The sequence below is a fragment of the Sinohyriopsis cumingii genome, chromosome 1 (assembly GCF_028554795.1).
Source record: "Sinohyriopsis cumingii isolate HCF-2022 chromosome 1, ASM2855479v2, whole genome shotgun sequence".
Lineage (NCBI taxonomy): Eukaryota > Metazoa > Mollusca > Bivalvia > Unionida > Unionidae > Sinohyriopsis > Sinohyriopsis cumingii.
In genome coordinates, this window is record NC_142961.1 from 16,825,716 (window position 1) to 16,843,170 (window position 17,455).

Genomic DNA, 17,455 nt, shown 5'->3' on the forward strand with positions numbered 1-17,455 from the left:
ACATTTTCCCACCCGGCCGCCAGTCAAAGCCTTTCAACTGGCTGCCCAGCTATTACATCATGTTCTTTTTGATGTACTCTTATAATGGCAACATGTATGTACATCAAGGGGTCTTTCAGTCACTGAATTCTGTCATTGTAAATATCAGCACAGCTAACTGATCAACACATTTCCCACAAAGCAAGTGGCTGAAGCAGGACTGGCAAGTCTTTGAATTTTGCCCCACACCTATTACATGCGTACAGAGGACTCCCACCTTGGCATCCAAATACGCGTAATTAAGCGTTTCCGAGATCTCTGAACTGTACTGACATAGTTTATTTAACTGAGAATGATCAAATCCAAATTTAAAAGGCAAAGAATACAACTTGGATGGATAAAGAGTGTAAAGAGATAAAGTTTTTTATTATTATTGTTGTTATTATTATTATTTCTTTACCTTTAGAAGCAATGCACATTCCAGAAGCCTCCTAACTGGTTTTGGGAAGGCTTTAGCATAACCCAGTGCTATCCGGTAGAATAGTGCATGAAAGAGCCTGTCTCGAACATTGAGCAGTGGATTATTCTGCTGACCATGTCCCCGGACAATGTTCCTTGGTTGTGGATCATTATTATTATTATTGTTCTCGATGTTGTTGTTCATAATCCACTGTAAATGTATCCTCTTGTCAAGGTTCAATTTTAAACTATTGTGCGTAAATGTCAAATCTGAAAAAAGAAAAATATTCTTGAATTTAATATTTTCTTTTCAATATTGGAATACGCATTGGTTTAAAAGTTTGTCGTTGTTGTTGTTGTGGGGTTTAACACCATTTTTCAGCACACAACAGGCTATGCATGGTGGCCAGTATTAATGGTGGAGGAAGAACCGAGGAAACCCAGGGAAGAACCAAAGACCCACGAGAAGCTACTGGCATGCTTTTTCACATACCCACATTGGCCGAATCCTAGACTCAAACCCACACAGACAGATGTGAGATGGCAGTGATCCGTAACGGAGAGCACTTTAGACCACTCAGCCACTCAGGGCCCCCATTGGTTTAAAAGAAAAGAAAAGTACCTTCAACTGACTGACAATCTACTGGTAAAAAGAATTTCCATATATTCAAGGTATGATCACTTCTTCCTTTAAACTGCCAAGTGTCGAAACCATCTCAGATACTGTTCAGCAATATTAAGATTAAAATTAGTTGCTGTGGTGGAAATGTTAGATTTCATATTGGCACCATTTTTGTTTACGACCAACAAGACATCATAAGAAATCTTTAATTGCAAAACCCATGCTGATATGCCTTACAAATCCCTTCTTTGAACTATACAGACAGCTCAGAGATGCCAAGTCTCTCTAATTGATATGTCTTCTCTCTTATACCCAATGGGACATGAGATATACTGGCAAGGATTGATTATATCCAATACAAAAATAAATCACAAGTGACAACATTATTTCAGTAGGACAGCTATGAAATAAGGTTAGTTCAAGTTTCCTCTGACTTCTCCTACCCCATGTAAGATACTTAGATAGTTATGTTGCCCACGGTGGGAGGTCTGAGCATGTTCCATAATGAATTGCCGGGATTCACTAAAATTGTGCTATAGTGGCATAGGGTAGCCACTTAATAACAGACATAGCAATGTTAAATCACGTTACATCAAGCACTACCAACAAGACAAAACTGCCACTTACTAAAGTGTTTACAAACTGGTCCTTGTACTTACCCATTTCTGACAAGACAACCCTCTAATTGAAGCTGAATCCAATTTTAAATGTGTTCTTTAATTTGAAAATGATTCGACAAGGCAAACAAATTTACGGAGACCTTTCCAAAGCTGTCATAAAGGAAACCTGAATATGCAGTTTGAATATGTGATGTACACATAATGATTTTAATGGCAGGGCTTTATTAAGTCAATGTCCCTCACTGTAAAGTCCCTCTGCATGCATCAACTGTCTTGTGAAATTCAACCAATTATAAATGATAATGGCTAAAAAATGATGTGACATTAAACAAAGATGTAAAAGTATATGGAAACAAAATTTTTTGCATGGCTTGTATGGCCATACCATGCACTATCAAACAGAAATTGAACTGACTTGCTACGTTACTATTTGTTTTTTCTTTGTGCTAACAATGGAAAAATATTCAGGAACTTTGAAGCTGAGTATCAAAATTAGGAACTCAATTGTTATTGAAATATTAAACATCCATATTATTTTTAGAAATCTGTGGTTCTTGGTTACGTCTTCTTACTTGAATGGTGTATATTAACTTTAGCAATGAAAACACCAATAAAGTATTTTTACCACAAAGCCTCATTCCCAAGTTTGAAGTTAGTTTCCATCCACCTCTATTTTGGTTAAACCACGATAACAGTTAATGGAATTTGTTCAAAGAATGTATGTTCTTGTCTATATTATCATAAAACTTTCAACTGTAATACAGTATGATCGCAATTTATGTGATCTCAATTTATGCGAATTTAAAATAATCCAAGATGGGAAAAAATGGGAAAAAGATCGCTACTATTGAGATACCTGTCTCATACATATAGATTGTGCCACCGTTGCATGCAAACATTACCCATAATGTCCAGCTCTTATGCCCCCCCTCCCACCATTTTGTTTATGTGGCCTCCATGCTGCAAACATACATGTATAAATGGTTTATTCCAGTACAATTTTGGAACGTTATTAGTGATGGCATCTAATAGACAAGCAAGTGATAGTCCAAAGAGACCAAGGAAGACTATTCTTTAGAGGTCAAACTTGAAGTAGTGAAAAGGTATAAAGCTGGTCAGAGTACCGCCATGATAAAGCATGCTTTGAACCTTAGTGAAAGTACATGTAGAATGCAGCTTTCGTTTTTTAATTACATGTACATATGTTCTATTGATTAAAATTCATAATTTCATGTTTTTATTTTATATTTCCAGCATTTTAAGTTCGTTTCCCTATGCTTTTTATGAAAACTTTTATTATTATTTTTTTTATTTTAATCTACTTTGCAGAAGCATCCTCTAATTTTAATATACTGAATTTATAAGAAAATGATCTCAATTTACACGAATCTCAAATTATGTATGCACTTTGAATGGCTTCAGAGAGCTACTATAAACAGGTTCACAAATGGCAGTCATGTGACAATGAACGGTATCCCAGGTTCCTGAGCTTATGACAGTGTTTCAGAAGGTTTAGACTCAGCCATGGTCAGCTGTTTCCAAGCTTGCTTGAATATCAGGACAATTCATAAAATGTTGCATTAGCAAATGACCACAGTATTTAGGTGCAAGATTCCTGTTAATAACTGAATGTAAATGTGATCTATTATTTCTTTTCAACATTTCAAAAATATTCTGGTTCTTTGATTCCAGGAAGGATGATATGCAATGCAATCATCAACAGGTAAAGCCATTTTTCTAACACAGTTAAGCCTTGACTGATCTGCAGCTGATGATTCTTGTGAAGCATGTTTCATCACAACACTGGGGAAAGGGGATTAGCTTGCACTGCATCGAACCCACACATGAATCAAAGCCAGTAATTGAGATTCTTAATATTAGTCAATCTTTCCTCACAATAAGGCCTAACTATTAATAGTGCTGAAACGATTAATCAATATTTCAATACTTTTCCCATATCAATACAAGAGATGAAAAATTAATACAAAATGATACTTACCCTATACAAGTTACTTGAATGTTCAGTAGTCGTTGTCTGCTTCTTTATTCAAATGCAAATACATCTGAGATAGCCATAGCAGGCAAAAGCACTCATTTCTGTGAGTAAAAAAGAAAAACTATTGACAACACCCACTCGCCTTCTAAATGTTAACAAAGAGGGACTATATAACTTGTATGGTTCAAAATCTATAACAAAAACCCATCCCATGATAACTGATTTATCCTGCCAGCATATTCAGCCAGTGATAATATATATCAATGTAAAGGCATTCCAGATTTGTTTTTCCCATATCAGATTTAAGTACTTTACTGTTCACCATTAAATAATCATATTTATGCAAAGTTTTATCTGTTACTTTCTATCTGGTCTATGGGGGGGCCCCCCGAGTGGCAGAGTGGTCTAAAGCGTTTTCCTTTACAGATCATTGCTCTCCGTTACGGAACATTGCCATCTCACCTCTGTCTGCGTGGGTTCGAGTCTCGGATTAGGTCAATATGGATATGTGAGAAAGCTTGCCAGTAGCTTCTCGTGGGTTGGTGGTTCTTTCTGGGGTTTTCCTGGGTTCTTCCTCCACCATTAATACTGGCTGCCACATATAGCCTATTGTGTGATGAAAAATGGTGTTAAACCACACAACACCTATCTGGTCTACCTGGATTGAATTTTTAAACACTACTGGTGTGTCACACACTAAAATGTTATAATCAATTCTGATTGGTGGTTGTTGTTTGATAAAGTCCAGGGTAAAACAATAACCACCAATCAGAACTAACTGTAGCTGGTTCTCAACAAGATACACTTGATGTATTGGTATGCAAACTTAATCCAAACAGATACAAAAACAATGTAATAAAGTATAATTTCTAATAGCTACCTACAACAGAATTTAAATCCAGTTACATCACAACATTAATAAAATATGAAATTTCTTTTTATTGCCATTAAAATTTGCTGGGTCTGCATGTAATAATAGGGCTGCTTGTGGAATGGTAAACAAAGCTACTTTGCCTTTATGTAGCCAACATTCCAGTAATGATGCCCATCTTAAATGCTTTCAAGCATTCCTGTAATGATGCCCATCTTAAATGCTTTCAAGCATTCCCGTTTTCTTCACTAACCCAGGATAATGAAACAACTTTTATTGCAGTCCAATATTTTATTCCTTGGTTACTTTTTTAAAAATTTTCTCAAATCCTGGCTGTGGCAGAGAACAATACAAGACACAGTTTAGTGGTAGATGATCTGTATACATGCATTAAAAGTTCACATCGGTGATTGATTTAGAGGATTATTAATTAGCAGAGTGTGTTTGGAACACTGTTGCCAGCATATCCAGTACCTTCAGAAAATAATACATGACACAAAATAATTTGTTGTAGGTTCATTGAATTATATATTATGTATAGCGATATTCTATGTTTAAATTTTGTCTATGATTGCGGACTGTATTTAAGATAATAATTTGTGAACAATGTGTTTATTTGGATTTTAGTTCAGGACATTGGTTTTCCCTTTGGAATAAAATGGTCTACTGGAGTTTTGTCAAGTTAATTGCTAAAATTTAAGTAAACAAACCCAACATTTGAGGGACATTTCCACTGGAAGTCCATGGCATTTTGTTGTTATAAGACACATAACAGTCTATATATAAGGAGGAACAAATAAACAATGATTAGGTCCTATTTTAGTAACGGAATTTGTGGAATAAATTTTAATTGTATTCAGATATAATTTGAGAGGAATTATTTATTCAAATTAATTGTTAATGTGCTCATTGACATTTGTGACTAAAACATTAGTTCGCGATTTCTGTGAATTCATTAGAAGATTCTGGATCATATCACTGCGATACATCACAACTAATGGGACACTGGCACTTTCAAGATTACTGATACAATAGCACATTCAAGATTGGAATTCATTCAGAACACCTCTGTAATTCATTTGGATTACTTTATTTTTCCGGGCTTGCAATAGAACTTACATGATTATTTTTTATTTAATTCACAATATTGTATTTTCCTTTAAATTTTTACCTTGTATTCTAGGGAAATAATTTACTAAGTTAAGACTATAGGGTCACAACAATGTAAATAATACCCTTTCATTTTTATAATCTGAAGGGTGTCTGGTTAATCGCTTTGCCACTAGCAGCGGGAAGTGGGTTGAGTATGTATTTTTAGCCCAGAAACATGATTTTTATAACAGTTAAACCCAAAAATTATATCTGATTGCTGAAGTCAAAAGATCTAATGTTCCTTATTACAATATACACTTATCAGAGGAATGCAAATGCAAACAGCACATATCCTGACCTGCCATCAAATAATACACCAGTAGATCTGAGTCTGTGCAGTTTGTTAGGAATAATCATTTGAACAAACAGCATAGACCATCATCTGCAGGTTCATTATGCTACGGCAGATCAGAGTCTTCGCTGGTTGCAGTTTGACTCAACTTATAAGAAAGTACGTACAGTATGCAAATGTAACTCGGACTGTAAATATAATCTATGTCTAAAGGAGGAACTAACAAGAATTGCATGTGGTCAAACAGAACCTAAAGGGTAATATGTGTGTGTGATTTGGATTTTTAACGTAGCTTTAACAATTTTTCAGTCATATCATTACGATGTCTGCAGTGTGACAGTTTATAGTGATGTCTAGCATGGGGCATCATGCCGCAGACATGTAACAAGATATCCCACCCAGTTACATTATCTTGACACCAGGCCGATCAGTCCTAACACTAACCTCTTAATGCTGAGCGCCAAGCAAGGCAGCTGTAAGTACCATAGGGGTTCAGAAGCAACAGTTTCTTCAATTGGTGTCCATTTTTAGAATATTATAATGTACTACCTTTAAATGGCAAATATTCACTTTATTTGAATCCTCATCCCTATTCCTCTGGAAGGTCATACAAAAAAATCAATGTTATATTATGTAGACGTTTTTGGATGAGGTCAAATGAAAGGTGTGATCCATTACAAACCAGACTGAATGCCTTTCAATGAAATGTAACAATAAAAGCAGCATGTATTGGAAACAAATTCATACTACCCTATTAGTTGCTATGATAGACCCAAGATCCTCTTTTATTGACCCTTTTTAATATATGGACAACATGACAAAAGTCTAAAGGGATCAATAGTTTTTGTCTGTAAAGTTTTTGAAGACAATTTTAATTTGCAAAGCATTCAATAATCAGGATTGAACAGACTCTGGTTAAAATATCTTAGTATTAAATTTTAGAACAATAATTAATCTGAGTAACTGTGCAAACATGGCCACAGACTTTCGGCAATTATATTTTTTCCAGCCTGAAGTAAACCAACAAGATGTCCTCCACCTTCTTTTCTGACATGACTAAGGTGAAGAACAAATGTATAAGATTCATCCTGGGGAGTCGGCTTTGTTATTCAGGTGGATTATCTGGCAGCTCACTACTAATCAATACATTCATTATGACTGACCTTTGTATGCCGAGGATAAGTATAATAACATTAGCATTATGTCCCTTTGACCAAACACTTTTACTATTAATTCCTATAAGAACAAAATACCTCTGTATTTTGTGTCTATTGACTCTGGATTTGAACTGCTGACACATACATGGAAACCAGCAACACTACAAAGAGGGTTCCTAGAATTACAGGAACAAACCAAAACAAAGCAAATTACTGGAACAAAAATGATATTAATGGGAAGATCGGAAAAATAATCTTAATAATCACAGAATTAAAATGTTTCAAACTTTTTGTTGTTTTCAAGAAATTATTAAAAACACCTAATTACGCTCAAAAGTTATATCGAAATACATATTGTATATATCAGTGTAGATGTGGAAATTATAATTTGTAGTACTTTGAATTATAAAGAGAAAAACTGACTTTAAGTAATTTTAATACTGATTAATTACTTTTTTCCTATTTATAGCATAATTCACATAATGATGTCACTTTGTTGTACTTGACTGGAAAGGTCTGATAAACTGCAAATAGTAGTAATACATACACAGAATGGTGATGTGACAGTAAATTATATATTTATCAATATTATATTTTAATAATTGTTTCTACACGAGTGTGTGTGTGTGAATAGGATTTTTAACACAACTTTAAAAAAATTTCAGTCATATCACTACAATGTCCGCATTGTGACAGTTTATAGTAATGTCCAGCACTGGGGCATAATGCCGCAGACATGTAGCATGATGTCCCACCCAGTCGCATTATCCCAACACCAGGCCGACCAGTCCTAACACTAGCCTCTTAATGCCGAGTGCTTAGCGAGGCAGCTGTTATTATCATTATTGTAAGTCTTTGGTATGACTCGGCCAGGGTTCGAACCCACGACTTCACGCTTCTGAGTCGGATGCTCTAACGACTAGGCCACCAGAGCTGTCTTCTTCTACATGAACAGGTTAGACTACTATCTCTTTGCTTCAATTTTATTCTGGAAACTTCATTTGTTCTAGTGACAAATTTAATACAAACTAAGAGATTTTACATATGGTAAAAAAAATAATCTTTTCTCCCTTCAAATTTGGTTTCAACAATTACCTGTTTTAAATACTAACATTTATCAATTACATAAAACAATATACATTTCTGTTCCAGTAATTTCACATTTGTTCCAGTAATACAAAGATAAACACTGTCATCAGTGCCGCCAGTTTGTTTAGTAGCCTGGCTGTACGTGTAAAGTTTCATGCGGTTAGCCCGCAATGGTTGTTGTCCTTACAGCAATGCCTTATTGCCTTCAAACAAAAAGTGTCATGCTGAAATGGCAGATTTGAATGACATGACATTGGACAAATTTAAATTATGGTTGATGCATGCCTTGAAGGTATACTTGTCACTCAGAAAGAAAACATTTAATGGGAATTTGGAAAAACACAATGCAAGGTAAGATCACAGACAATGACAAGGGAAATAGTTAACCAGAGGAAATATATTTATGAATGAACATGTACATTTCCTATGACTTTGTAGGCTGATGAATTTTTGTGCTACAAATGGCAGTTGTTAATATCAATGACTTTATTTACAATTTAACACATACTGAACACATGGTTAAAGACCTGGCTTACCAACTGCAGACTCCTCCACCCCAACCCCCACACAAACTATCAGTAATGTTTCACACACACACACCAAAAAGATGGAGAAGAAACTTGAACCATGCTTCTTTAGTAAACTACATTGATCTAGCAATTTTGAAGATTAAATGGATTTATTTTCCATAAGAATTATGGTAATATATTTACTGAACATTTGATAAGCATTTCTAAACATTGTCATTTTACTTTTGATGTCTGAGGGAGATTCTTAAAAGGAAAATTTATTTATGACATTGTAATACATGTATGTGTATGTTCTATTTGAACGATAAATTATGTTTTTTTCATTTTACTATGCTCATTTATATCCACCAAATTTAATATCTGTAAAAATCAACGACGAAGCCATTTCACAAAAATATCTCAGTTGCATAAAGGCACACACATAAACTGAATATTCAGAATATAATATATAATATATATGTCTCAGTAACCCAATCTTCATTATAATTCTTGTAAGGTACAGGGCTTTTTGTGCTTGGGAAGAAAATATATCAGCCGATGCAAGTGAGGAACAAGCAGAATGCCAATTGCTGGATGAATACCACTATGCAATTAATGGTGAAGTTATACCAAATCCATTTTTAATTAAGGATGAATGGAAAGGTGCTATGACAGAATGGCCCTCTGTTTACATAGCAGACATAGCTACATACCTGAACATCAAGTTCCCCAACCAAAATTTTGCAGATTGATGAATGAATATAAGGATGTGATGTGATGTGATTTGGACTTTTAACGTAGCTTTAACAATTTTTCAGTCATATCACTACAATGCCTGCAATGTGGCAGTTTATAGTGATGTTTAGCACTGGGGCATCATGCCGCAGACATGTAGCATGATGTCCCACCCAGTCACATTATCCTGACACTGGGCCGACCAGTCCTAACACTAACCTATTAATGCTGAGCGCCAAGCGAGGCAGCTGTTAGTAACATTTTTGATTTTTGTAAGTCTTTGGTATGACTTGTCCGGAGATTGAACCCATGACCTCCCGCATCCGAGGTGCATGCTCTAACCAATAGGCCACCAGAGCGGTATGAATATAAGGAAGGTAAAGCCTACTGATAATTTGCATCCATCTGGGTTAAGGAAATTTTGTTACATGAAATAAGGCTCACAGTGCCTACTGTATTATCAAGGCTAACATCGCAGGTTGTGCATAGATAGCCATATGATGTAAAGCTGTTGTGAGAAGAGACACACACAGTAGAATCAAGATGTTCAAGATTCAGGATATACACTCCCATGGAAAGAAGTGCCAAATTCTTGTTTTTCAATATTAATTTAAAAAATGATGGCACAAAGTTGAGAAAGTTGTGTTTTCATTACCACCACTGACATTGCTAAAAGAATCAGAAATGAAGTAAATGAAGATCAATGCAAAGAAATGTTGCTTGAGAAAATAAGAGTTAAAAGCAAATAGCAGAACTCAATAATACTACTACTTTACATTGTCAATTTCATACCTGGAAACAACTGCATGAAGGTCATCTCTTGATTCAATTTGTAATAGGGTCCAGACTTTGAAAAGTGACCTAAATGCTGATGCAAAACCACTTGTACATAAAATGATGGAATATAAACAAATTTTCCCAACCAAGGCCATGATACACGGAATTTCAGTAGAGCCTTTTGCCAAGAAATGTATAATATGCGCCACAAACATCATATAAATTTGCAAGTGCAGACCTTGTTTCTTGTAGTTGTGGTTCTGGTTTATGAGGTAAAATGCCCCAAGTTAATTAAAGACCAGATAGCATCACTAGATAATGTACCATACATTCAGCTAGATAACAATAGCCAATATAATATAAAGCATTCCCACCCTTATTTTTTTCCGGTGCAAGGCCAGATGAGAGAAATAAGAGAGTATTGTGACTTGTTTGTTTCACCATGGTAACCTTACCATTCTGATAAAATCTGAAGAAAACTTTTGGTTCACTTGCATGGTTTTGGAACAAATTCCTTGTACAAGAGCTCATGACACCATTAACATACGAAGAAAACACCATGTAGGTATCAGACATGCAATAACATGTGTTAGCCTGCTTAAAGCATAGATTTAAATGTGGAGTCTGGCTACATTTGAGGTGTGCCAGAATAAATGCAGATAATCTGCCAACAGAGAATGACGAGAAACTGTGTTTAAAACACCAGGAAAGAATTTATTAATTTGTAGTTTTGCATTTCAAAATGAAATCAACTGCACCATGTATGAACTTCATTTTTAATTAATTTTTAAAAACTTTCAACAAAAGCTATGAGACTTGACTTCTTGAATAAAACTGCGTTTTTGACTGGAAAAATCATTGGCATAGTGTTTCCAACTCAATATCTCACTAAATTAAGTATAAATGCACATCCATGACTTTAAAATATGCATGAAGTAGTTTTGTGCCTGTTTATACATTTACATATATAATCAATGTAATAAATAAATAAATAAATAAATAAATAATAATAATAATATAAATGTTATCAGTATTTTATTATTATTATTATTATCATCATCATTGTTATTAACTAAATGCTACTTTGAGATAAAAAGGCTGTCCTTCAAAATGTTAAATGTATGTGGAAGGTCCCCTCTGGATAGGAGGATTACAAATTATGTAGGAAACACTAGAAAAGATGTTAGCAACCGACTAATGCAGAAGATATATGATTTATTTAGTCAAAGGTTTCGTTTGCAACTTTGTTACTTGAACCACTAATTATTCAGTTTTGTTACTATAATGACTATTTAGAATAGCTTTGTTACCTGCATGACTCTTTAGGTGACCTTAATGAATTTTCTGTACATTTTAATGATACATCAATTACATATAACTATATAAATACCTAATAAGATGTTAAATTGAATTTTTAAACAAATAAAAGCAACCAAGTTCACATAGTATAGTTTTAAAACTTAAATGTAGAGGTAAACAAGTCTTATTTAAGAAGACCAAGGATCCAATTCAACATTAATGTAACTTTTTTATAAGCATTACTTGAAGGCTGTAAAAGCTTGTTTGCTGATTAAGAACTAGTTTTAAAAATTAATTTGAGAGAATTAATATTTTGGAGTGTATAAACAAGTAAACTGACAAATATATGACCATTTCCACATGTTTATACATATCATCTGAAATTAAGCAATTTGGATATAATTGCGAGACTCTGGTCAGCAAGCATGTACCCATACTGAACATATAAAAAGGTTGTCTGCCTAACTTAATTTCTGTATATAGGTTCTTTTAAGTTACAAAATGCACTGCAAAAGTTAACAATGTGATTAAAGTGCCCAATCAATGAAATGGGAATTTCGTACTGTAGGATTCTGAAAGTTTTCCAACATCGAATCACTTGCTCTATAAGAATGTGATGGACCACAAAATTCTGTTTTCTTCACATTTTCCATTAAGAGAAATATTCCTTACTTCACATTCAGACTTAAACCTTTGTCTGCCATAATCATTAAATTTGAAGTGACCATATGTAAAAATCCACAATCTACTGTTAATACTTTGTCACTAATATGACCTGTGTATGCAGGTAACACATATATTACAGAACTGTTATTTAAACAGGCAATCAGGAGTTTTACAGTATTATGGTCTTTACAGTCATTCCAGGTGGAACTCTTAAATGTACAGATCTTTTGCTTGTTTGCATAAATTTGTTAGTGCAGTTTATGATGAAAGGAAGATCCTGCCTATGTCTACACCTCTCTGGTTTTGTTGCAATGGGAGTTTCTTCTTCAGGAATGTAGACAAGACTCTTCGGTACTGAGCAGTACCAAGCAAAGAAAATTCCTGAGCACAAAGTCTCAGGGACATCAAGGCATCTGGCTCCGTCTTTGTTCAATAATCCTATTCTTCATTTCATTAATGTCAGCAGAAATTGACATCCTGAAGTAATTTTCTTTTCTGGGCCAAATCTGTTTGAAGCCTGAGAAAATTTACAAAAATGTTCTTTGCCACTGAATGTATAGCAGTCCATCTTCTGTTGTACAGCAGTTCATCTTCTGTTGTACAGGAATCCATCTTCTGTTTTACAGCAGTCCATCTTCTGTTGTACAGCAGTCCATCTTCTGTTGTACACCAGTCCATCTTCTGTTGTACACCAGTCCATCTTCTGTTCACTAAAGGAAAAATGTGTCAATGCAGCTTGTCAAATGTGTCTTTTGACTTTAGTTCAATATAAAAATTTATATCATCTATTTTCAAGAGCTACTCTACATACTACTTCTTCTGAAACTTCTGTACTTCTACTTTAAATTTTTCAATTTCCATTGTCAAGCCAGCATTTTTCTGATATTCAGCTAGCACTTTCAACAAACATGGGAGTAAACAAATGAACCACATATACCATGGCAGTTCAGTGCATGTGCTTTTCTCTGAAACATCTATGGGAGGGTCTTTTGTTGTTCCTTTTCTTTCTAGATGTTGATGTCAGTATCTTGTGGCTTAACTATGTTAACTACTGGATGAACTGGTTTGGTGTTAAAGAAATTAATTCTCCAGACTCATTCTTCCAATCCCTTATCTCCAAGCTTCAGTGCTGGTAGTGAATTCTGTGGCATTGCTTCACCATCTACAAAATGTTTCACTGCACACCCTAGAATCCTTTGATGGTGACCTTAACTTGTTGCCATTCTTCTTGCCTATTAGTTGCTTCCATCTGGCTCTCTCTGTGGATTTTTTATGTAAGTGGGGAAAGTTAAGAACCTGAAACTACAGTTGTGTACTCAACATCAATACTACTGCACAAAATCAGCTACCATACAATTTTATGACTATCCACTTTTCACTTTTATATGTAGTATTTATGATGGAAGTAAAGATGATCTTACATGTACAGCATTTGCTTTTTCTTTCTATCTGTTATCATTAACAATATACTGATTGGTATCAAGAATAAAATCATATAGCAACTCTCTATATTTTATAAACAAAAGACTTCCTTGCTCACAAAATTCATTTTCTGTTTTCCTTTACATGTAAGAGGTGGCAACCAAAAAATTTGTCTACACTCAAATTTGAATCATGTCTAACTGAACCATCCTATCGATTTCATGCAGGTATATCTTGATAAAAGGTCGTTTAAGTGTGCTGAGTCGGCTAGAAAGTGGCTACCCAATGCCGACACCAAATGGTGTCGGCGAATTCCAACTTTTCGATAGGGAATGCGCTCTGGCCCTACACCCCAACATAAATGTCCAAATATAAAAAAATGGGGTGGCAAGGGTCAGAGGAAACTCGGACTAATGCTGTACCTGGTCTGCTCAACTGCAGAGTACTGTGTGACAAGTAATTCTTCCCTTTATCGTTTCTAGTCCAGTCATCATTACAGAACAATAATTTCCACTGCGCACCTTTCCAAGAGTTATATGCCAGCTAACACGAGTACCATAGGTTGCCAACACTAGGACTAATACGTTGTACGGTTAAGACGCGTTGCCCATGTTCTCACAGAAGTAATACCAAGTGAGTGTTCTACAAAAACTGAATGCCTTTGATTCACATAAGTGGGATTATACTTACCTTCTGCATACAAAAGTCAGTCGAAATAAAAATATTAATTAGTAACAAGCGTCTTGATAATACGCCTGAATAACAGAGTTGAAGCAACAGTAAGAATCGTGTCTTGTACAATTATTCTCCGTCACCAGTCATGACAGAAAGAAGAAAAAAAGGCCCAAAACAACTTGTAGGTCTAGTAGCAAACCTTTATCTACACTCTGCCAATAATCTCATATAACTATCTGATCAGCCGTAGACAGCGTGAAACTTCACGGTACGATTGTTTTCAGGGTTTCTTTAAAAATGAGCCAGATGCGATTAATTTTTGATTTTTTGACGGATCATCACACAACAATCCATCAAAACACGCAGCCATGAAAGATGTACTCTCGGTCTTTCTGAGAATTAAAAACGCTTGAATTTTCACAAATTTGATAACTGACACATATTAAAATAATTACTTAAGAAAGTTTTAGATATTGATGATATGATTATGTTATATTAAGTAAGAATCGACATAAAAAAAATTTTTGTACACGATCATATTTTAGACTGGTTTTCAGAAAGGGATGAGTGATGAAGTATTAATCATATCGGTAACGGGTCTGAAAGGCGGTACGGAAAAGTCCCGGGGTTTTAAAAAAAAACCTGGTCCAGAAAGGCCAGTAACGGGTCAGAAAGGACCTGGATGTAAGAGGCCCGGGTTAAAAATACCGTTTAAAAGATTGATTAATAATAATAATAATAATAATAATAAGAAGAAGAAGAAGAAGAAGAAGAAAAAGAAAAAGACAGCTTTTATACAATACACTTTTATACAATACACATATCTATTCACTTCTAAGTCAATGACATTTTATATATATATATTGCTAAAACACTCAGCTACATAAAACTGATGATGAACACCAAGACTAAAATAAAGCACTGATATTAATCAGCAGACAGATTACACAGATTGTAGTACCGATAAGAATTGGTCTGTTCCTCTGAGAGAATACTGGTCCATCATATTTACTTGCCAGCATTTTTCTTGTCAGCATTAATCTCCAGGCAGGTAGTTTAATGGGTTTTGGTACATAGGTTCTTTGTCTTTAACTGAATGTGCTGGAGTGTGTGTGTGACAGCAGTCCAGTATCATCTGGAAAGTCCAGATCTTCCAGTTTCTGGGTCAAGATCTACTGTATACCTCATTGTTGGTCCATTGCCATCTTTATCACCCAGTCTATCTCTAGTGTGATGTAAGCACCCTTGCCTGACACCAGTGTGAAGAGTGTGTGTGTGTGTGATTTGGATTTTAAATGTAGCTTTAGCAATTTTTCCATCATATCGCTACGATGTCTGCAGTGTGACAGTTTATAGTGATGTCTAGCACTGGGGCATCATGCCGCAGACATGTACAGCATGATGTCCCACCCAGTCACATTATACCGGTGGCCGACCAGTCCTAACACTACCCTCTTAATGCTGAGCACCAAGTGAGGCAGCTGTTGGTACCATATTTGTAAATCTTTGGTATGACTCAGCCGGGGATCAAACCCTTGACCTCCTGCATCTGAGGCAGACACTCTAACCACTAGGCTACCAGAGCAGTCGTGTCAAGAGAGAAAGAAGGAGACAAGTCTGTTTGTGTATGACAAAACAGGTCATGTCTTCATAGACAGTCATATCGTAGGTGTTTTTTCAGTCCAGTTTTCTTTATGCTGCTCATTCTTGCCTGCAGTTGTGCCATCACCAGTCTGATCTTCTACAGATGAGTCCAGAGGTAGCAGGTCATGTCTATTTGATTCTCTGTTGCTGAAACCAGGGACTCCCATGTAACCTTGTGGATCCTATGATGGTGAAAATCTGTCCCACCATTCATAAGGTTATTCAGTCCACAATAGTCAGCATTCATTACCCATGATGTGTTCCTATCTGATGTTGTCACAGCCTACTTTTGCAATCATTTTGTCCATCACAAAATCCCTGAAATTTTTATATATTTTTTTTTTAATGGCTAGATGGAGACTTAATGTTGGAAAAAGATGATGCATGAGAACCCTAATTTTAAGGTGTTTCTGTATCAAGGCTTTTTTTCTGTGGTTGTTCGCTAGCCCCATGTACTACCCTCATCTGACCCCACCATTGTTTGGGACCAAGTCGACAGCATAGTTTATTGGGGAATACTTAGCGGTTACTTTTATTTAGTCATTAAATTTCTCCAGTGTCTTAAATTATACAGACTGATTAAAATTCCTAATTTGTAGACACCCCTCACAAATGAGCCCTGTTTATTGTCTTCCAAAACTTCCCTTTAGTATGAAAACAAGAAATAAATTTCTTTACAGACTCTAAGATATTATGAGGGTGAAACTTAGTGATTACTTATTTTAGACGCAAGATACTTAGTCATATGAAAAACAGTCCTGTAGTGCAACAGGCTAATGAAATACCTACATGAGTGTGACTAATGATCTAAGACCATGTGTTCCCTTATTTCTAAGGACCTTAAGACAACTGTTGTAACTGTCAGCTGAAAGGTTGTTACGCTTGCAATTTAATTTACAAGTAATATTCCTCTTAGCTCCTAATGACTATAAAGTGAAAACTAATTTCACATTTCCATGGTTTTTCTCTTGTTACACATTTGTATGGCTTATTAGTAAACATTTTATACCCAAATATTAGTACTTCATGCCATGCAATTCGAAACAGGACCAAACCAATACAAGAATTATTCCTTTCTCAAATTACCTGAAAATATTCAGAGAATTACATGTGTAAAGAAATACTTGAGGCACCATTTTATGAAAATAATCAATGCTGTCATAAAGTCTCATGAATGCTGTATGTTATGGCATGTGCTCCTACAAACTGGCTTATTATCACTCATGTTGAAAGAATCTTACCAATACAAACTCCTCATAATTAACAAATAATCACTCAGATTTAACAAAGCTATAAACAGATATGTATTATACGAATAACACATATCCTAGTTTCTTTTACAACTTATATTTAGTCACAAAATTTTACTCACGCCTTAAATTTAGGATTGAGTCATATTTTAAGAACAAATACAAATTGTATTACTCTATATCATCACCATTCTTCTTCTTCTTCTTATTTATCATTATTATTATTAAATATGTTGACATC

The 17,455-nt window shown here is 35.1% G+C and overlaps 1 protein-coding gene and 1 pseudogene across 2 annotated transcripts in view; both read right to left on the reverse strand.

Annotated features, from left to right (window-relative positions):
* LOC149806487 (membralin-like) overlaps positions 1 to 14,716 on the reverse strand; it is a 68,057-nt gene extending 53,341 nt beyond the window's left edge. Inside the window, exons 1-3 of one of the 2 annotated variants that reach the window (XM_089953770.1) lie at positions 14,520 to 14,716; positions 3,680 to 3,777; positions 440 to 708 (exon numbers count right to left, since the gene is read on the reverse strand). In XM_089953770.1, the coding sequence (XP_089809896.1) occupies positions 440 to 643 (204 nt within the window). In that variant the 5' untranslated portion in view covers positions 644 to 708; positions 3,680 to 3,777; positions 14,520 to 14,716. The remainder of the gene's footprint in view (positions 1 to 439; positions 709 to 3,679; positions 3,778 to 14,519) is intronic. The other variant, XM_089953760.1, reaches the window with a different exon arrangement.
* Positions 9,844 to 16,131, reverse strand: LOC149806488 (uncharacterized; annotated as a pseudogene).
* Between the last annotated feature and the right edge of the window lie 1,324 nt (positions 16,132 to 17,455).